Raw genomic sequence first — 22,716 nt, 5'->3', positions numbered from 1 at the left:
TTTGTAATCTCATTTTACAGTCAAGAAAACTGAGACTCCAGAGCTTAAGTCACTTGCCATCCAGCTGGTAAGACAATGCCGGCACTAGAGCCCAGGCAGGCCGGCTCCAGAGAACACACCGCTACCTGCTTAGTCGGGGTCGGGGAGCCAGGACCTGGGGCTGCTTGGTGAGCTGGCGGGGTGGGCAGCGGGGGGAATGTGGTGAGTTCTCTCTGTGGATTTTCTGCCTTTCCGTGTTCACTCTCAAAGGGATGAAAAGCCTTAAACATCAGCAAACAGGTCAGTGGTGTTCACGCACCATCCCACCTTGCCTCACTGGGTCTGTAGAAATAGCCACAATTATAGCTGTTCACTCGGTCGCCCTTCATTGCACTCACTGTCCGTGTGGAGCGGACGGCTGTCCTGCTTGTGCCCTCTTCTGGGCTCTCAAGCTGGGATCTCCGTGTGTCTCAAGATCAGGGCAGTGAGCCTCACACCTTGTGTCCTGCCTGTCTCCCGCAGATGTCATGGCACCCCCAGTACCGGAGCTCCAAGTTCCGCCACGTCTTTGGCAAACCAGCCAGCAAGGAGAACTGCTACGACTCGGTGCCCATCACCCGCAGCGTTCACGACAACCACTTCTGTGCCGTGAACCCCCGCTTCATTGCAGTCGTGACTGAGTGTGCTGGCGGGGGGGCCTTCCTCGTCATCCCCCTGCACCAGGTAAGGACCCCTGGTCACCCCCAGGCCCAAACAGCTCTCTAGAGGCAGCACAGGACAGACAGAAAGTATAAAGACCTGAGTTTCTAGTGCCCTGTGTGATTCAAGTCCAGCCCTGCCGATTACTAGCTGTGTGACCTTGGGTAAGTCATTTCACTTCTTTGCGCTTTGGTTTCCTACCTGGGAAAAATATACCTAACCTGGGATTTTAGCCTCTGGAGGTTGGCCTAGATACTCCAACACCTCCACTCCTCTCTGCAAAATAATTCTGCAAATTAATTCACTCCTGAGTGAAATATAATTTCTAACGCTTTGCTGGGCTCATAGCAAATTGGGGAAATCTCCAAAGCCACCTCCCCCACCCAAAACAAAAGACAAAGGGACATTGAGCCAAAACTAGCCAGGAGAGGTAAGCAGTAAGCAAACAGGAGAACAGGATTGTCCTGGGGCAAATGTTAGAGTATAGGGTGGACCATATACAATTGTCCATATGGTTTTAGGCCCTCAGAAAGAGACAGTTTCATATAGATCAACCTAGCAGCAGATCTTTTCAGAATATCAACCCTGAGTCTCTGCCTTAAGGCAGAACACCTGAAGGGGCAGACCCTGGGTTGGCAGTGCCCCTGGTTCATAGCAGAAGCAGATAAGAAGGCTCTCCATAGGAAAGCAGTGTGGACAGGACGCCCACAGATTAGGGTCAGGGAAGTGTGACTTCTCAAAGATCACCAAGCTCATACACCGCCATGAGTAAGAGTCAGTTGAAACAACAAATAGCAGACTTAGACCTCCAGAGGACTTTTGAAGTTAAAATCATAAATATAGGTTAGAATCTCACAGACCAGGCTTTTTGATCATAATACAATTGAGTTAGAAATTAATAACAAAAGATAAATGTTAAATTCCCATCCATTTGGAAATTTTAAAACATATTTCTAAATAACTGATTGGTCAAAGATGAAATCTAACTAGAAATTTGAAAATATTAATACTTGAAAGTAAATGATAATGAAACACATCCAAAATTTATGAGAAAGTAGTACTTCAAGGGAAATGTACAGCACTAATGCTTATATTAGAAGAAAAGAAAGGCTGAAAATTCGTGGCTAAATATTTAACCTAAGGAGTTATAAAAAGAACAGAGTAAATCCAAAGAAAGTTTGAGGAAGAAGATAATAAAAAGCAGAAATCAATGAAAGAGGATATAAAGATACATTAGAAAAGATCAAAAAAGCCAAAATTTGGGTCTTAGAAAAGACTGATAGACAAGGCCCTGGAGAGACTGGTCAAGAATAAAAGAGAGAAGGAACAAATGACATCAGGAACAAGAAAGACAATATAGCCGCAGAGCTTTAAAATCTCGTAATTCACTGTTATGAGCAATTGTATGCCGATAAATTTGAAAATGTTGACAATATGGGGAAATCCCTTTAAAAATATAACTTGTCAATACTGATTCAAGTAGAAATAGAAATCGTGAGTAATCTTGTAACTACGTTAAAAATTGAGCAATAGAAATTTCCTTAAAGAAAATAGCAGAAGGAAAAGGCAAGCTATAGAGTGGGAAAGGATATAATAGACTTGACAAAAGATTCATTTCTTGAATGTATAAAATGGACCAAAAAACTAAACTAGCTCTTCATAGCAGAGAAAATCCAAATGGCTGATAAACATTTGAGAAAGTACTCAACTTCATTAGTAAACCAGTGAAATCAAACAGATCATCAAACAACAGATCATCAAAAAATGGGAATGTCTGACGGTAGTAAATGATGGCAAGGACATGCAGCCATGCAAACTATCAGACCCTTCCGATGGGAGTGGAAACTGACACGCCTGTTTTGGAAAAAGGAGGAAAATACACATACCTATGACCCAGCAATTCCACTCCTATGCCATGCAGAATCGTGTGCTTATGTGCACCGAAGTATGAGAATATGCATAGGAGCATTGTTCATACTATTGCAAAACCGGAAAAACCCATATGTCCAAGAGTGTCACAAATAAATTATATATATTCTATTGAATATATACAACCATGAAAAGAAACAAAGTGTATATACATACAACAATATGGTTGAATCATAAAGATAATGTTGAGTGAAATAAGCTGAAGAAATTATAAACTGTATCATTCATTTTACCTAAAATAAAAAACGGGCTACATTAAACTCTACTTTAATGGTTGCATAATTAAGTAGTAAAATTTTAAAGAAAAGCAAAGAAGAGAGTGCCAGGAAACTCAGGATAATAGTTACCCTTAGGGGAGGGCGAGGGTTTTGATTAGAAAGTATCTCATGGGGCGCCTCCCATGTGCTGGTAATGGTTCGTGTCTCAGCCTGGTAGTGTAGCAATCGTGGGTAATTTATTTTCCAACAATGAATTAAGCTGATAATTTACATACTTTGCACTTTATTGCATGTTTGTTATATTTTAAATATACATACACATAAGAAAGACTCCAGGCCTAGATGGTTTTACAGGTAAGTCCTACAAAACTTTTAAGGAACAGAGTCTTCTAACCTTTTACACACTCTTCCAAGAATAGGAAAAAAAGACTTCCCTCCCTTGTTCTGTGAGACCAGTGCAACCTCAATACCAAAACTAGTCAAGGACAGAACAAGAAAGAAAAAATATAGAACAGTCTCACTCATGAAGATGAATGCAAAATTACTAGCAAAGAGAGTCTAATAGTGAATAAGAAAAGATACATTTTGACAAAGTTGGCTTTATTCCAGGAACTAAAGGCGGTTTAATATTAGTAAATCAATAAAGCTCAATCATCACACAAATGAGTGAAAGAAGAAAAACCATCTATGGTCATGTCCATAGATACAGAAAGAGCATTTGATAAAGCTCACTACCCATCCATGAGAAAAATCTCAGCAAACTAGGGATAGAAGGAAGCTTCACTAATTTACAGCAAACAGCATTTTAAAACTTTTTATTTTGAAACAATTTCAACCCTACAAAATTTGCAAAGATACTTAAATGAACTGATTATCCTTCACCAGTTAGTAATATTTTACTAGATTTGCATTTTATCGCTGTGTATATGTGTTTCGAAGCAGAGAGAAGTTATAGATATGACCCTTCACCCCTAAATACTGTGCTTCAGTCTGTATTTTCTAAGAACAAGACATTCTCTTATATAACCACATTCTGGAAATTTAACATTAATACCATGCTAATTATAATGTACAACCCAAATTCAAATTACACCAATTGTCCCAATAAATAATGTCCTTTATAATAGAAATTTTTTTTTCTGATCTAGAATCCATTTCAGGACCACACATTGCATTTAGTTGTCATATCTCTTAGTCTTCTTTATTTTGTGTTATTAACATTTTTAAGGAACAAAAGCCAGTTGTTTTGTAGAATATAATTATAATTATTATATTATTATTAATAACTGGAAGAATGTTTCTAAATTTGGATTTATCAAATCGTTTCCTCGTGATTAGACTCATTTGTGTATTTTTGGCAAGAATATTACATGAATGGTGGTATATACTTCTTAGGTCATTATATCATAGGACATGCAATGTCAGTTTGTCCCTTGACTATTAACTTTGATCTCTCTGTTAAATAGTGAAAACATCATTCATGAAGGAGAAATGTTGGAAGCATGCCTTTAAAATCAGGAATAAGATTAAAAGGCCATGGCCTGCACAGGAAGACTTGAAAAATAAGTTAAAGGTGTTAGGATGGAAATGGAAGAAATAAAACTGCTATTATTTACATATGTGATTGTCTACATAGAAATCCAAAAGAACATGTAGTCACATCATTAGAAAAATAAGAATGTTTGGAAGATAGCTGGGTGCAAAAATCAGAATACAAAAATAAATTGCATTTTACATACCAGGAACATTTAGAAAATATAATTAAACACTTGCGAAGAATAAAAGCAGATTGGATACCTAGAAATAAAAAAGCAACACGTAAAAGGAGAAAAATATAGAGCATTATTGAAAGACTAATATTAAAGATGACCTAAGTAATAGAAATATGTACTATATTCGTGGATAGAACATACATATTTTCCTCCCCCACATTTCCACAGCATTCTCCATTTTTTAAATTCTCAGGTACCTAGTCTCCTGAGAAGCATTCTCCTTTCTTAGGGCATATTCCACAGCATATTTTTTTCCTTAGGACACGACATCCTGACTACTTTGAATTAGAGTCATTTGTGTTCTTCTGCTAGTACCTCCTAATGGGAGAGAATCAGTACTTTGTTTACCCATATATTGCATTGTGGATGTATAATTGGTGCTCATAAATTTTCATCAACAGCAAATTACCTAATGGTTCTTCATCCAAATAAATAAATATGCAAATGCCATTTGTGTAATGGCAAAGGGAGTGGCCCAAGCAAAGGCATGGAGGTGGGACTGTTCTGGAATGTTCAGGGAGCAATGCAGAGAGCAAATCAACAATCTGTGAAGGAGAGGAAGGAAGTACCCTGGGGAGGTGGACTGGGCCAGGTAAGAAGGGCCTTGAATGCTGGCATGAGACGTGTGAACTGTACTCTAGAGAGAGACAAATATTTCTAGCTAGGGAGGAACAAGTGCAAAATGGGATTTACAGAAAGACTTGAAGTTCATATTATAATTATTATATTATTATTAATAACTGGGAGGACCCCTAGAGATGGCTTACTTGGTTACTTGTTTTTTCTAAGCTCTGGATGCTTATAAGAGATTCTGTCCACCAAACCAACTGCATTCTTCATTAATTCGACAATTAATTAATTGATTTTTCTGACATTTATTACTTAAACAGTTTCCAACTCACATGAAGTGCTCAGTGTAAATAGGTACTAACGACCGATATAAAGAAAATAAATGGATTTGACGTGATTGTGACCTGGGTGGGGAGAGGGGACCTATTTTAGACAGGATGATCCAGGAAGGCTTTTCTGGGGAGGTGACCTTTGAACAGAAAGCCACTTGAAACTCTAAAGGGAGTGTGTTCCAGCAGCACAAATATCCAGTGCAAAGGCCCTGAGGCAGGAATGGTTTGGGCATGTTTGTGCATGGCAAGAGTGGTGGGAGGTAAGGTTAGATTGAAGAGTAGGGTTTAGGACTGCGAAGGTCTAAGCCAAGGCAAGAGTCTGGGCTCTATTCTGAGTCCAGTGGGAAGGCACTGGAGTCCTACACTGCTTGATCCTTTTTGAAATATCATAAATAGCTCAACGATACATGTTAATCGCTACTGTCACAGACTGCTAGGAATCCAGGCACAACAAGAGCTGGGAGCCACTAAGCAGAGCTGCTCTCACTTTAATGTTACTTTAGTGTTATAACGCAGATGCTGACTCAGTGGGTCTGAAGTGTGGCTAGAGAGTCTGCATTTCCAACAAGCTCCCAGAGCTGTCAGATAAAATACAGGCTGCCCAGTTAAATTTGAATTTCAGATAAACAACAAATACTCTTTTTGCTTTTTTGCTTTTTAATTAAACTGTTTGAGATAATGGTAGATTCACAAGCAGTTGTAAGAAATAATACAGCAAGATTCTGTGTACCCATTTACCCGTTATCCAGTTTCCCCTGACCGTGACATCTTACAGGAGGACTATAGGGCACATATAGCGACTATATCACAACCAGGCTATTGACATCGATACAGTCAAGAGTCACTTCCCTGCACCCCCACTCCCCCCTTAACCCCCAACAACCACTAATCTGCTCTGCTTGTATACTTTTGCCATTTTATGAATGTTGTATAAATGGAATTGTACAGTATGTAACCTTTTGGGCTTGACTTTTCTCACTCTACGTAATTCTCTGGAGATTCATCCGGGTCGTTGCGTGTAGCGATGGTGTGTTCCTTTCCATTGCGGTATTCCGTGGTATGCATGCACCACAGTTTGTGTAACCATTCACCCTCTGAGCGTCATCGGGTTGTTTTGTGTTTGGAGCCATTACGATTAAAGCTGCTATAAACATTTCTGTACAGGTATTTGGGTGAACGAAAATAAGTCTCCATTTCTCTGGTATAAATGCCCAGGAGTGTAATTGCTGGGTCATGAGATGGTTGCATGTTTAGTTTTATAAGAAACTGTCAAACTCTTTTTATGAATAATTTTTTAGTGTAAGTAAAATATTACATAGGAACTACTTATGCTAAAAAATTATTTGTTGTTTATCTGAAATTTGAATTTAACTGAGCATCCTGCATTTTTATTTTGCTAAGTGTGACGTCCCTACTCCCAGGTGGTGCCGAAGTTTCTGGTTTGCAAACTGCATTTTTCAGTAGTAAGACTCTAATCCAGTTCAGTTTTACAATTATGAAAAATAATCCCAAACAGAAAAGTAGATGAAAACAATGTAGTGAACTCTTCTATACTCAGATTCTCTAATTATCAAGAATTTGCCCTCTCGCTTCATCCATCCCTTCTTGTCCCTAAAGTATTTTCTTTTTTTCTTTCCTTCTTTCTTTCTTTCTCTCTCTCTTTCTTTCTTTCTCTCTCTCTCTCTCTCTTTCTTTCTTTCTTTCTTGCTTTCTTTCTTTCTTTCTTTCTTTCTTTCCTCTTTCTTTTTTCTTTTCTTTTCTTTTCTTTTTATTTTTGAGACAGGGTCTTACCCTGTCACCCAGGCTGGAGTTCAGTGGCTTGATCGTAGCTCACTGCAGCCTGGAACTCATGGGGTCAAGCAGTCTTCTGGCCTCAGCCTCCCAAGTAGGTGGGACTGCAGGTGCATGCCACCACGCCCAGCTAATTTTTTAATTTTTGGTAGAGACGAGGTCTCACTGTGTTGCTCAGGCTGGTCTGCAACTCCTGGGCTGAAGCAATCCTCTCATCTCAGCCTCCCAAAGTGCTGGGATTACAGGTGTGAGCCGCTACACCTAGCCTGCCCTAAAGTATTTTAAAACAAAATCTGGACATTTCGTCATTTTACTCCCACACACTTCAGTGTACAATTCTAAATCACAGGGACCTTTTCTGACATAACCACAATGCCAGAGTCACCACATTAATAATAGCTCCTTGTGTCATCTGATTTCTAATTCGTGTTAAAAATTCCTGGTTGTCTCGTACGTGCCTCTGTGTGTGGTTTGTTTGACTCAAGGTCCAGACAAGGTCCACGTATTGCACTTGATTGATATGTTTCTTAAGTAACCACAGCCCATGTTATTGCACAGGTGTGAGAGGTTGAGCGAGGGGAATGGACACACCTGCTGGCATTGCGCCATCCTGCTTACCAGTGCAGATAGGCCTGCGGGCGCCCTTTATCATACGCTGATGTCTTACATACATTAGCCCCTTCTGTAGGGAGTATTGCCCCATTGTACAGCTGAGGCTACTGAGGCTAGGGGAGCTGACTTCCCAAAGGACCCTGAGCAGCAGGGCGAGGACCCCAATGGGAGCCCAGACCCCGATGTGGCCTTGGGGCCTCACTCTCTGAGGTTTGGCTCTGATTTGCATCGGCTTCTTGTTGGTTACTGGGGATTACGCTGCCAGGCACAGAGAAGTATCAGCGAAGGAAGGGATGAGCTAGCTAATTACTTAATGAAGTGTATAAAGAACGATGGGGTTGGACGATGTCTGGCCTTCCCACAGAGTCCAGGAAGTTAGTCTCAGAGGGGTCGGGCTTTGGAGGACAGTGTCAGGTGTCCCAAAGGGAGTGACACCACAGTCAGGGTGCCTCCCTCTTGCCTTTGTGACCCAGGGTGAGCTGGTTGGAGGGAGGCTGGAAGTGAGTTTCACAACCTGCGCCTGCAGCCTTGGCCACCCAGGGCTGTGCTCAGGGAACAAAGGCAGCAGGGGGAGGTAGGAGAGGAAGCTGGACAGGGGCCCAGCTTGCTGCAGAGCCACCCCGGGCGGTGGGGTGGGGTGGGGTTGGGAGAAGAGAGTGGACTTTGCAGCGAGGTGGGGAGGGAGGGGTGGAGTGAAGGCAAGGGCAGGCAGAGCCCCTGGGGGTGGCCCTGGAACATCGCTGGGAGTGGACCAGGCCAGAGGGGGTGTGGGCCTGAGGGGCTGAACGGGCACCACGGCCTCCAGGTGCCCAGGGGAAGCGGGGGGCGCCTCACTACTGTGCTCCTAAAGGCCAGACTGGCCCTTCTCAAGCCTGTATCTGGCCATGTCACTCCCCTGCTCAGACACCTCCCAGGACTCCCCACTGCCCGCAGATAAAGTCCCACCTTCCTCCTCAAAGCCCCCATTGCCGGGATAGCCGACACGTTTTGAACCTCAGGGCCTTCCATAGCACATGCCTGTTCCGTCCACACAAATTCTCCTTCTAGAAATGCAGGGTGTGGGCTAGTCTGGTTTTTTGGGAGTCTCTTCCAATTCTAGGGGTTCGTTCAACCTGGAAAATAACATACCAAAGGAATGGGTCCTCTGCCTTCAAACATCCAAGGAGCTGACCCAGGACAGAGAGGTCAGATGTGTCTCTGGGTCCCCAAAGGACAGAGCTGGGACCAGAAGCAGGGAGCGAGTAGAGTGAGAGAGGCCACAGGGAGGCCACACTGGGCTCGAACTAAGAAGTGTTTCCTCAGAATTAACAAGGTCTGAAAGTAGAATAAACCACCTTGAGAGGAAGTGAGCTCCCCATTCCCAGAGGTGACCAACTGCCGTCCGTTACCAGGTAACCTCTGTGATTCACCACTTTCAGCCGTAGGTGTTGGATTCTATAGTAAACCCTCCAGGTGTTCAGCTGTGTACTCATAAGGGGAGGAGTGATGAATGGCACTCTGCCCTAAATCTTTATGGGAATGTGCTGTGCATTTTGGAAGCCTGTGCATTCCCAGGGTCGAGGAGCATTCCACTCATGTCTCCCTTTGCTCACCCCCGCCTCCTCTGGGCAGCCCCCTGGCCCCACATCTCTCCCCCTCCAGTTAGGACATGGCTCATCGGTCCATTTGCCTATCTCTCCGTAGGGTCCAGCCCTAAGCCCTGGGCAGGGTGAGTGGACTCCATGCCCACAGCCTCACCCCACTTGCCCTGTGTCCTCTCCACTCCCATCCTCCAGCCTACCTTCCCCATTGGCTGCTTCAGCATCCTCCCCACTTAAACCTACCTGTGGCCCTGCCTTTCTGATATGAAATGCCTCCCTCCACCTGGCCTAGTCAAAGTCTCCTTCTGTTTAAGGCCCGATTCAAAGGCCTCCTCCTCCAGGAAGCCTTCTCTGACTCATCCCCCAGGCCCTTTGTGTGCCTCTCTCTCTGAGCCCTGAGAACATTACATCTTATCTTCTCCCTAAGGCAGGTGGCTCCTGTAGGGCAGAGACCGTGAGTACCCCATCCCTGCTACCACCTGCATGCCCTGTGCGGTCTGGCACATAGTAGGTCCTCGACGAAAGGCCCGTGTGATGTTGATGATACAGCAAGAGGCAGACCAGGCCGTAGGAGGAAACATTCCCTGTTCTCCTGGCTCTGCCATGGACTGGCTCTGTCATCCTTATCACATGATTGGCAGCCCTCCTTATGCCCAGCCTCTGCACTTGTAAATGGGGATTCTCGCACCACTTCCTAGGGTGGTTGGAAGGAAAATCAAATAATATGAGCAAAGCACCTAGCACTGGGCCTGGCACATATACAACTCCCTAAATTGTGATTCCTAAAGAAAAACATTTAAAAACCTATTTCTTATAGATGTGGGAACGGGGCTGATGCCCTGCTGGAGTTCACCAGTTGGAATACAATCAAGCCATCAGTTTACTCGCTGACGGCACCCCTGGAGCAGCCTGTCCGTCAGATTGGTAGGAGGCGATGGGAGTGCCCCGGCAGAACAGTGTGGCCTGCCACTGAGTATATCCCCTGGCCCCTGAACGTACTGAGCAACAATGAACACTGGGTAATCGTGACTAGCTGCGATGAACTTTTACTGGCTCATCTACCGAGCTCTTACCATGTGCCAGACACTGTCTTAAGCACTTTACGTGTGTTAACTCGGCTAATCTTCACACCCACCCTGCGAACGAGTCCTACTACTGTTGCCATTCCATAGATGAGGAAACTGAGGCATAGAGAACTGAGGTTGCTTGCCCGAGACTGCACAATAGTAAGGGGTGTGGCAGGGATTCCACCCCTGTAAGCCAGAGTAAGCCTGCCCGTCCCGCCTCCCCTGCCTCCCAGCCTCCACCCTGTGCTGCCGGGAGGCTCATCTGAGGCCATGACCGTGACTCTGTTGCAGGAACAGCGCTGGAGTGCTGAGGGTCGTGGCAGTGGCCTCACAGCCTCTCCCATCCCAGCCCCCACCCGCCTGGCTCTGCCCTTGGCGTCCTGCTGTCCTGTCTACTCCATCTGCCCCAGGCAGCCCCATGGGGACTTGGAATTTGTGCCTCTCCAGGCTGAGCAGCCCAAGCCAGGGTTCTCTGGAGTCTGCGAGGGGAGCAGGTGTGCGGCCCCTGGTTTAGAGCTTGTATTCCCCATAAATCAGAGGCCTGGCTCTGGCTGAGCGCGGGCCTAATGGGCAGAAAGGTGGAAAGGGTCTCCTGATGATAAATGTCCCCGACAGGCTTTTAGCAGCTCAGTCAATAGCCCACCAGACTGGCTGATGTCTGCTAATGCCCTGCTGTCCTCAGCATAGAATCTTTGCAGATGAGAACAGTCTGCCGGCCTGGGGTGAGGGGCAGTTGTCCCTTGTCCACTGAGAAGGAAGAGAAGCTGTCTAGGACTGGGACCTCTGCTTGGACAGGGCTGAGAGGGGAGCTGGCCCCAGGCACCTTCCCTGAGTCCGTGGCTCCGCAGGGCAAGTGAGGCAGGATGCTGGGTCTGAATGGGGCTCCTGGGCTGTCTGCCTCCTGGCAGTCAGCTCCTCCTGCAGCGGAGAAACCGGGGCATGGCCCTGCGCCAGAGGGTAGAGATAAAGGCAGTCTGGGGCAAGAGACTCTCGTGCCCTTTGACCCCGGAATGAGCCCAGAGAAGGGAAAGGCTGTGTGCAGGAAGGGGCCGGGACACTGACTCACAGAGAGGGCTGGCGCTCCCTTGGAGCTGGTAAGTCACCACCGGGGTCACACTGGAGGGGCCAGAGGCCTGGGTCAGTGAGAGGGTGCTGGGGCCCATCGGTGATGCCTGCCACGGGACAGGCTAGGAGACCTCAGCTATCACGCTTCCTGGTCTCAGAGCCTTTAAGCTCTGCCGTTTTATAAGTAATTTTTGTCTGATCCTGGAAGGACCCTTCTTTTGAGAAAATCTCTGGTTTTGTTCTTAAACGCCTTTTTTTAATCGCAAAATTTACATAGCTAAAAAAAGACAAAGAAGATGACAAAAACCACCCATTCATCCCACCATCTAAATATAACCACAATTAACATTTTGATGCATTTCCTCCCAGTTTTTTCTCAGTTTTGATAGACGAGTATACGTGTGTGTACACCCCCATATGTACACATACGATAACAACAGCTACGGTTATTGGGCACTCACTGTAGCGCCTCGCTCTTGGGCTCTTCATGCATAACATCTCATTTAGCCCTCACAGCAGCCCTGCGAGGAAGAGATTATGACTTACATTTGACAGTGAAGAAAAAGAGGCTTGCAAAATTTGAGCAGGTGCACAGCATGCTCAGATTTTAATTTTCAAAAGCTCCTGGTGAGAAGAATGGATAGAACGTCCTCGAGGCCAGGCAAGGTCAGTGGCTGGAGCGATGGTCCCATGGGGACCGGAGCCACGGCCCAGTGTCCTCCCTCCCAGGCCCTGGCTCCAGGTGCTGCCCTGCTGGGACAGGGGACAGGGAGATGCACCTCTCCTCCCTCCCAGGGCCCCATTTCTTTCAGCTGTGGTGGAGGCCGACCATTTGAAAACCATGGAACTATCACCTACCTCCTCTCATTTCGTTAACAAATGTTGCCAGTCCACATTCTTTCCTTTTTTGTTGTTCTCTCTCTCTCTCTGAATGTGTAGGTGTGTGTATAATTTTTCCTGAACCATTTGAGGGTAAGTTACATACAGCTTCGCCCATTATCCCTAAATACTTCAATGTTTCCTAAAAATACGAACATTCTCTTACGTAACCACAGTATATTATCAACTTCAGTAAGTTTAACATTGCAACAGTGCTTTCCTCTAATCTACCGCTGTTCGAATTTGTTAAATAACATCCTTAATAGCATTCTCCCCTGCAGTGTGGGACCCGGTCCAGGGCGAGGCGTCTAATGTGTCTAACAGCTTTTTCCTGAGGGGAGAGAGCAGGAGTGAGCAGACTATTTCCAGAGGGGAGCCCAGGACCCCCTCCTGTTTTTAGAGCTACTAAAATGCAGGCTCAGGGTGTCCGCATTTCCTGGTTTGCCAGAGGTGACCGGGAAGCCCTGTGTCCATTCTCGTGGCAGCTGCCTGCTTCGCAGCCTTATGAAGCAAGCTTAGGGACCACCACTGCGCCTTTGCTCAGTTTCGATTACGGACGGTCTCAGGGGTGTCACACCAGAGCGCAGTGGCCTCTGCAGAGTTGGCGAGGTGAGGGAAGGAGAGGAGGCTGGGTGTTCCCTGAGTCTACCCTGTTCTTGAAAGTTCCTTTGTAAAAAATCCTGAGACTATTGATTCTGCGAAGTCCAGGACTGTGCTGTGTGTTGACCTTGCATCCAGCCCCTCGAACAGTGCCTGTTCCCTGGGTACCCATGAATATTTGGTGAATGGATGCATGATGGCCACTTTTCTTCTCAGCTGTCTCTTCCACTTAGATGTAAAAACAGTGAGGGGAGCATTCTGGTGGGTGGGCTCAAGAACTTGAGACCAGATGATGGCTGTGGGTGATGGCTACATTGGCAGGCAGAGGGCCTGGCGACCAGGCCCTGATCGGCTAGCGCGGTGTAGTGTGATGTGCAAAATGAATAGGTTGGTCACCACCAGTCCAAATTTCTGTAACTGAACTTGGAAATCCAAATCTGTCGGTGGAGTTAGAAATAGCTTCAGGGCTGCATGGCATAGGCTGCAGGGCCGGTATTTCCCTCCCAGCACCTATACAGGATTCTCAGTAGGAAGCAAGGAAAGTGAGAGAAATGCCCTATATTTTTAATTGGGATGTAATACACACACCATAAAATTCACCATGTTTGGTGCGGATCTTAGTATATTCCCAGGGTTATGAAACTGTCACCACTACTCGATTTCAAAATAATTTTATCCCTCCAAAAAGAAACCCCACACCCATTAGCAGGTGCTCCTGATTGCCCCCTCCTCAGCCCTGGGCATCCCTCATCTGCTTTCTGTCTCCAGGAATTTACCTGTTCTGGATTTTTCATATGCATTAGTTAGGTTCTACCTACCAGGTACCAGGGGATGTGTTAATTTGCTCAAGCAATGAAACCACATCTGGTACTTCAAGTGCAATCATACAATATGTGGCCTTTTGCGTCTGCCTTCTTTCATTTAGCATAATGTTTTTGAGGTTCATCCATACTGTAGCATGTGTTAGTACTTCATTCCTTTTTTTGGCTGAATGATAATTGTATGACTATACATTTTTTATTTCCATTTATCACCTGATGGGCATTTGGGTCGTTTCCACTTTTTGGCATTATGAATAATACTGTTGTGAACATTGATGAACAAGCTTTTTGTAGACCTATGTTTTCATTTTTCTTTTCTTTTTTTTTTTTGAGACAGGGTCTCACTCTGTTGCCCGGGGTAGAGTGCCGTGGTGTCATCATAGCTCACTGCAACCTCAAACGCCTGGGCTCAAGTGACCCTCCTGCCTCAGCCTCCTGAGTAGCTGGGATTATAGTCATGCATCACTGTGCCCAGCGAATTTTTCTTTTTTTTTTTTTTTGTCAAGATGGGGTCTTGCTCTTGCTCAGGCTGGTCTCAAACTCCTGGGCTCAAGCAAGTCTCCTGCCTCAGCCTCCCGGTGTGCTAGGATTACAGGTGTGAGCCAGCTCACCCGGCCTGTTTTCATTTTTTTTAGGGATAAACCTAGGATTGAAATTACTGGATCATATGGTAACTCTGTGTTTAACCTTTTGAGAAACTGCCGGACTGTTTTTCAAAGAAGTTGCGCCATTTTGCACTCCCACCAGCAGTGTATAAAGGGAAATGCACACCCCCCACCGCCTTTTTTTTTTTTTTGAGACAAAAGTCTTGCTCTGTCTCAAAGGTTTACAGGCATGAGCCACCACGCCCGGCCGGAAATGCCCTTTGACTGAACATCTACCGTGTACGAGGCGCTGTGCCTGACCTTGTCCACACCTCAGTCTCCGGTGATCCTCATACCAACCTGTAAAATACCTACGATTGCCTCCACTTTAGCAAGCAAGACCCTGGGGCTCAGAGAAGTGAAGTAACTCCCCCAGGATCACACAGGGAATGAATGTTCAGGCCTAGATTCACCAGGCCAGTTCTGTCCCCTCACATTTTCCTGTTTGCTCACTGATTGCTAACTGACTGACTGACTGTCCAGATGCTAAAGTCGAATGAGCCTTCTCCCCGACCCTCCCGGGCACTGTTTTACAGACTGGAAAGTTGGACCCCCACTACCCAAAGGTCTGCGGGCACAGAGGGAACGTCTTAGACGTCAAGTGGAACCCTTTTGATGATTTTGAGATTGCCTCCTGTTCTGAAGATGCCACGGTGAGTGTCAGCCCGAGAGGTGCTTCCCTTTCCTGAACAGAGGGACTGGAGCAGGGCAGGGTGGACGGGTACCTGTACCCAGCTCTGGTGTCCCGACTCTTTCATTGCAGAGGTCACTGTGTGGGGAGGCGTTAAGTTAGCTTGAGGAAGGCAGGTTACATTAGTTAGTTCTGGGTACTGTGGGACTTAGGGAACCACCTCTCCTCTCTGTGGGCCTCAGTTTCCCCACCTATAAAATGGGCATAATAGCTCTCACCTGTGTAATTAAGAGCCAGTGAAATTCACTGTCCAGTGGGAAAACCCATCCTTTGGGGGAACCATAAAATGCTATAAGGGGGGCATTTTTATTGTGGTCAGAAAACTTCGTTCCACTTAATCTCACAGACAGTGAGGAAATGAGCTTTAAAAGAATGACAGTGAGAGGTGTATATGAATAAGGACACTAGAACCATCTCAAAAGCTTCAGTCCCACTAAATTTTTTGAGCTTATGTCCTGTACAGGGTCATAGACCCTGTCCCCACAATGTTTAGTGTTAAATCATTTTGTACTGACTTCTAAAACATGCTGGATATGGCTTAAAACAAAAAAACACAGATGACTAAAATAAGAATAAACGTCATAATTACCATTTCTTGTGAGCGCACTGTGTCCCTGAATGTCATTACACTTATCATTTCACTCAGTTTTCCCAGCAAGCCCACAGGAGAAGCCAAGGATCAGAGAGGTGCAACAATTTGCCCAAGGTTACACAGTTATGGGAGACAGAACCAGGCTTCAGACTGTCTGATTCCAGAACCCATTCTCTTTCCACTGAGCTGTGCCGCTTCCGTAAGCAGCAGCAGCCACAGATGGAAGAAGTGAGGAAATACTAGAAACGTCAGCTGTGGAGGGTTGCAGCAGCTGCGTGACTAGTTTAGCTCAGAGCTGCCTGGTGGCCAAGGCAAAAAAGGGAAATGTAATGTATTGCAGAACCCTCACTGTTGGATCAACTGACCAGTTCATCAGGAAAGGAAAGCAGAAGATTCTAAGAGCACTTGGGGCGGTTTCCATATGCTGAGGAAATAAAGGACAGTGTCTGCCAAGGTGATTTCACCGAAGGGGCAGTCAAGCCCGGTGAAAATTGGCCCTGTCTCCAGTGAGTGTAGGGCCTTTGGCAGGATATTACATATCTGACACTGTCCCCACTTTTGTAATACCTGCCCTTTCAGGCCTGCTTTGAAAGCTCCCTTCAAGGTCTTTATTAAAGACTGGAGTCCCTTCCCAGATGCCACAGGGAAAGGGGGAGTGGACACAACTGTGATTGCTGGGAGTGGCAGCGCCTTTTCTCCCTGCAGCCCGCCGCACCCAAAATCAATTCATGGAGTAAATTCGTTCCTGTGAAGTGCTCAGCCCTGCCTCCCTGCTCCCAGGACCTGCAGGGCAGGGTTGACTCTCTAGCCCTGGGGCGTGGACAGTCTTCCCTGCTTCCGTGTTGGGACGGTACCTAACCGCCCACACATACCTGCCTGGAGTGTGTTCTCCACCCAGGGCCCAGTTCTGTGCAGTGACAGCCCTCACACACTGATCTGTCTGGGGCCTGGCACTACGCTCGTGGGGTTGGTTTCTTGGTTTTAAATTCAAGAAGACCAAGAAATAAATATTTGCTGAATTGAAAGCAAAGTCATCTACCTGAAAAACCTGTATACCTCTAAGAGAAACAGTACATATGACCACTGTAGGAGCCAGAGAACCCTGCAGGACAATAAGGAACATCAAGTTGGCACCATCCTGGGCTCTGTCACCCTCTGTAACATCATCCTTTACCTCCATTTGTATACCTCCGTGACAGGGAGCTTACTCTCTACCGTGGCAGTGGTTCCATCCTCAGACAAAGTACCTGGGAAGGAAGCCCCAGCCCTTCCTCTCAGGCCTCCACCGTGAAAAACAGGACTATGCCCCCGTCCCGCCCGGCCTCCTGGACTTTAGTCTTTCCTCTTCCAGGCCATCCAGGTGCCCCTCCAAAGCAGGAAGCTTGGCCCTGCCCTGCCCTGCTCTAGAGACGGTGCTGCTCCCTAGTGCCCTGAGGATGCAATACAAACCCTTCATCCTGGCCTTTGAGGCTCCACGCTGGGCCTTTGAGACAAGGAGGGGTAGACCCCCCTACTGTGGGGGATATTTTAGGCTGGAAGACAGGCCTGCAGCCCACCCACCTGCCCACCACCTTAGGCTCTCAGCATGGCAGAGATTCCCCAAGGGCAGATTGGAAGGCTTAGGCTCATCTCTGGTCAGCACCAGCCCCTGCTCAGGCAGGAGGACTTTGGCAAAGGCCCTGTCCCTCTGAGAGCCCCTAGCTGCCCCTCCACTGAGTGAGAGGTGGCCAGGGAGAGAGCTCCCCTGGTCCTTCTGTAGGTCACTGCCATATCTGTGGCTTAGGGTGGAGAAGGTGCCAGGATGCCCCTGCCTAACAGTCCCCCGGGCTGTGTCCCCCTGCCAGGTTAAGATCTGGAGCATTCCCAAGCAGCTGCTGGCAAAGAACCTCACAGCCTGCAGGAAGGAGCTGGTGGCCCACGCGCGCAGGGTGGGCCTGGTGGAGTGGCACCCCACGGCCGCCAACATCCTCTTCAGCTGCGGCTACGACTACAAGGTGAGTCTGCGTGTTCGCTTTCTGGGGCTGCCCTAACAAATGACCGCAGACTGGGGAGCTGAAGACGACAGAAATTTATTCTCTCGCAATTCTGGAAGCCAGAAATCTAAAATCAAGGTGTTGGCAGAGCCAACTCCCTCCAAAGTCTCTAGGGCACAATCCTGCCACGGCTCTTCCAGCTCCTGGTGGCTCCAGGCATCCTGGCTTAGAGCTGTGTCACTCCAGTCTCTGCTGTCTTCACACGGCCTTCTCCCTGTGTGTCTGTATGTCCTCTCCTCTCCCAGTGAGGATGCCTGTCATCGGATGTAAGGCTCACCCTAGTCCCTGACCTCATTTTAACCAATTTCATCTGCGAAGACCCTATTTCCAAATATGGTCACAGGTGGATGTGAGTTTGGGGGGACACAAGTCAGCTGCCTACAGAGCAGGCAGGCTGTGGACCCTGTGGATTGGAACTCACGGTACAGGAGCTCAGATTCTAGTCCGACTCAGTCTCTGACCTGCAGTATGACCTGGGACAATCCCTTGTCTTCTCTGGGCCTCAATTTCCCAATCTGTACACAAATAGGATTGGTGGGACCATCGCTATGGCTTTTCAGCTCTTGATAACTCTACAGGGGTTTACAGAGGCACCTCAGGGCCCTCTGTGATGGATAAAAGGGCCTTCCAACCCTTTCTGATTAGAAGTGCTTTTTGTGTGTTTATGGAGAGTGTTTCTGCAGGGCCACTGTATGTGTTTGTGCCAGTTGTTCTATACCTAACTCCAGGGGGCGCAATTGACATTGTAGACTCTGGGAATGGATTACCTTGGAGCTGTGCAGTGCGCAGCCTGTGCAGCTGAACATGGCAGTCCTGTTTATCTGTGTGAAGTGGAAACTGCTACTGATAATTGTTTGAAATCCCCTGGATTAGCTGGTTCCCTAGGGTCCTCGCAGCATGGATGTTTTGTTGCTCAAAGGCAGGTGGTGTTTTCCTTTCACTGCTAGACATCCTGACTCTGGGCTTTCCCCTCCTGCCACCTGCAGCTTCAGCTGGCAGATCCATCCTCCCACCTGAGGCTTCTTGGCCAGGCTGCCAGCTGCGCTTCCCTCCCAGGGATACCATGTTTCACAGAGGCCCAGCCAGTGTGCGACTGCGGGGACCAGGGGCGGGGGGTGGCCACTGTGCTCAGAGCTGGCTCCCTGCCATGCAGGTGATGATCTGGAACCTGGACACAAAGGAGTCTGTCATTGTAAGCCCCGTGAGGACAATTACCTGTCACCAAGACGTGATCCTCTCCATGTCCTTCAACACCAACGGCAGCCTGCTGGCCACCACTTGTAAAGACCGCAAGATTCGAATTCTCGACCCCCGAGCAGGGACCGTCCTCCAGGTCAGCGCTGGCTTGGGAGCAGTGGAGCAGGAGGCAGTAGGGCTGGGGCAGCTTCTGAGAACAGCACAGTCACGCTGTCCGCATCTGGGCCAGGCCCTCACGGGTAGTATCCCCACCTGTCCTCGTGGCGCTGCTGGGAGGTGGGATGTGTCATCTCCATTTTTCAGATGAGAAAACTGACGCCAAAGAGAGATGAAGTGACTTGAGAGCTGGGACCCGTCAGTGTGCCTCAGCTCTGTCGCTGAGGAGAACTGAGGAGGGTGCCACCGTTTATCCACTGTGTAGCCTTAGGCGAGAACTTTCTGCTCAGAACCTCTGTTTTTTCATGTGCAACAATGGGCCACTAGTTCTTCCCCACCGAGGATTAAGTAAGACAACCCAGGTGACAGTGTCTGCCCAGCCCATGCCTCACCTATGATGGGTGCACAATATTCTCCCAGCAAGAGCACGTAGCGGGGCAGAGGTTTACCTCTGTTCCTGCTCAGAAAAATAACTCAACAAAAATGGTGGGGAGAGATTCCATGTGGATGGGAGGGACCCAAGAGGGCCTCTGGGAAGTGATGTCTCTGGGAGGGTTTTGCAGGCAGAGTTGGGGACAGAAAGGGAGGCTGCCAGGTGGAGCAGCAGCATGAGCAAGGCAGGGAGGCCGGAAACCCATCTGCCACCTGGGAGTCCCGTCTCTCCGACACCTACTGCACACGTCCCTCCAGGAGGCCAGCTACAAGGGGCACCGGGCCAGCAAAGTGCTGTTTCTGGGGAACCTGAAGAAGCTCCTGTCCACAGGCACATCCCGATGGAACAACCGGCAGATAGCCCTGTGGGACCAGGTGGGTCTCACACGCACCTACCCCACCCCGCAGCTGAGAGCCAGCGTCATTCATTCATGCGTGCGTTCGCTCACCCACCCATTCCTTTCTCACGCGTTTAGCATAGTCTGCCAGGTGCTGGGGATGGGAGGCCAGCCACCCATCCGGCGAGCCCAGACCTTGTGCGTCTTGCCATGCCACGAGGGAGACGGGTCAGGGCCTGGGTGGGGCCTCGGGCTAGGGGAGGGGAGGGGCCTGAATCTGGGACCAGGCCTAGAGGAAGGGAGAAGGAAATGGCCTTCTGGGTGGGGGGGACAGCGGAGCAGAGGCTTGGGATGAGTTACTAACAGGTACGGTAGGGGGAGCTTGCTGTGGGCAGCTGAGGGCGGGGAGCAGGCCACACAGTATGGTTTGGAAGGAGCACTTCGCAGAAGTTTCGAACACCGGACAAATCACTTCCCGTCTCTGGATCTCCCTCTTCATCTATTAAATTTAATGTTAAAAAACAGATGGTGGGCCGGGCGCGGTGGCTCACGCCTGTAATCCTAGCACTCTGGGAGGCCGAGGCGGGTGGATCGCTCAAGGTCAGGAGTTCGAGACCAGCCTGAGCAAGAGTGAGACCCTGTCTCTACTAAAAATAGAAAGAAATTATCTGGTCAACTAAAAACATATATATATATAAAAAATTGGCCGGGCATGGTGGCGTGTGCCTGTAGTCCCAGCTACTCGGGAGGCTGAGGCAGGAGGATCGCTTGAGCCCAGGAGTGTGAGGTTGCTGTGAGCTAGGCTGACGCCACGGCACTCTAGCCCGGGCAACAGAGCGAGACTCTGTCTCAAAAAAAAAAAAAAAAAAAAAAAGGATGGTGGAGGAGTGGAGTAGGATCAGGTGTGTCAAAAGTGATTGTTAGGGGCAGAAAGCTGACAAAACAAGTGTGGGGGGGGCGGCATTTTAGTGCCTTTAAAATGTGATCTCCACCAGAGAGTAGCCCACACATTGGACCTCAAGAACCAGGGACATCTTCCCCCAACACATCTAGATAAGATCAGACTTTCTCTCTTTCACATGCACACATACACATGCCCAGAGCATCCAGGCAGGAATTCTTATCTCAGAGAGCACCAGTGAGGGCCCCAGGAGTGACCCCCAGGCCTTCCTGGTCTCCCTTTCCCTTGCAGGACGACCTCTCTGTGCCTCTCACAGAGGAGGACCTGGACGGCTCCTCAGGTGTGCTGTTTCCCTTCTACGACGCAGACACCAACATGCTCTACGTGGTGGGGAAGGTCAGCACGGCACAGGAGGGACGTTGCCACCAGGACCTGAGACAGGAGGCAGAAATATCCCTAGCCTAGCCCCACTGGTGGCCCAGAGAGCAGGCTGGGGCCATTGGGAGTGCAGGGCAGAGACAGGCAAGAGTCGCTGGCCACTCTTCCCCTGTGGGAGAGCACCCCTCTCCCACCTCCCGGCTCCCAAGCAGCACCTGGGGCCAGGGCTTTGGCTGGACACCCTGAATTCCCTCCCCAGCTCTGGGTCCAGATGAGCAGGAACCACTAGTGTTTCTCAGCAGGGGCATTTGTTGAACTTGGGGCAGAACAGGTCTATGCCATATTTGGCATCCCTGGCCCCTCCCCACAGATGCCAGAACAGCATCTCTCCCTGGTCCACCCAAGTTGTTATGACAACCAGGAATGTCCCCCAGGGGTACAACCCACTGGGTGGACTCCAAGGACACACCAGTTCTGACCTTTGTATGCAGCTCTTGATGGGAACGACACTGGGGCCTCTCTTCCCAGAGCTTCTGCCTTGTAGGAACAAGGGTGGGCTTTGGGTCAGGGTTGTGCGGACTGAGCATTCAAATGAGGACCCCTTTTTCCTGCCTTGCCAAGTCCCCTGGTGTTTCCTTGTGTGAGACGGGGTTGCCAGCCGTTCATGCTGTGGCGGCCAGGCTCTGCTACAGGGCAGGCTCTGCTACAGAGGCCCTCTGGGTCGCTCTCACTCTGAATCTCCGAATCTCACCTCCTCAGGGAGATGGCAACATCCGCTACTATGAGGTGAGCGCCGACAAGCCTTACCTGAGCTACCTGACTGAGTACCGCTCCTATAACCCACAGAAGGGGATCGGTGAGTGAGGGACACCTAGGCGACTTGGGGTCAGGGCTTCAGCGCTGGGGAGACAGGGATGAGTCGGCAGGAGGGGAGATGGCATGACAGCACTCTGACTTGATGGGGGCTACCTGAGGAATGCAGCCACACAAAGGAGGAAGTCCCAGGAGGGCTTCCCAGAGGAGGCAACGTTTGGGGAGCTGAAAGAGTAAGCAGAGCACAGCACAGGGAGAGGAGGAAGTGCTCTAGGTCAAGGTTACCATAGCAGGGAGGTGGAAGGAGTTGACCTCCAGGAAGCAATCCCACCTCCTTTTGGGGATTAAAAACCCAACTATGTGTTATCTATAGGAAACCCACTTTAAACATAAAGACACAGCTAGATTAAAAGTAAAGGGCTGGCCGGGCGTGGTGGCTCACGCCTGTAATCCTAGCACTCTGGGAGGCTGAGGCGGGCGGATTATTTGAGCTCAGGAGTTGGAAACCAGCCTGAGCAAGAGCGAGACCCCATGTCTACTAAAAATAGAAAGAAATTAATCGGACAACTAAAAATATATAGAAAAAATTAGCCGGGCATGGTGGTGCATGCCTGTAGTCCCAGCTAC

General features: G+C 48.4%; 1 protein-coding gene across 1 annotated transcript in view; it reads left to right on the top strand.

The window, feature by feature from the left end:
- The first annotated feature begins 501 nt into the window (after window positions 1-501).
- Window positions 502-22,716, top strand: part of CORO2A (coronin, actin binding protein, 2A) — a 25,329-nt gene continuing 3,114 nt past the window's right edge. Inside the window, exons 1-7 of the mRNA XM_012638309.1 lie at window positions 502-702; window positions 15,095-15,211; window positions 17,686-17,835; window positions 19,028-19,207; window positions 19,918-20,034; window positions 21,190-21,294; window positions 22,036-22,132. Coding sequence (XP_012493763.1) covers window positions 502-702; window positions 15,095-15,211; window positions 17,686-17,835; window positions 19,028-19,207; window positions 19,918-20,034; window positions 21,190-21,294; window positions 22,036-22,132 — 967 coding nt within the window. The remainder of the gene's footprint in view (window positions 703-15,094; window positions 15,212-17,685; window positions 17,836-19,027; window positions 19,208-19,917; window positions 20,035-21,189; window positions 21,295-22,035; window positions 22,133-22,716) is intronic.

The sequence above is a fragment of the Propithecus coquereli genome, unplaced genomic scaffold (assembly GCF_000956105.1).
Source record: "Propithecus coquereli isolate 6110/MARCELLA unplaced genomic scaffold, Pcoq_1.0 Scaffold128, whole genome shotgun sequence".
NCBI lineage: Eukaryota > Metazoa > Chordata > Mammalia > Primates > Indriidae > Propithecus > Propithecus coquereli.
This window is presented reverse-complemented; position numbering and strand designations above follow the sequence as displayed.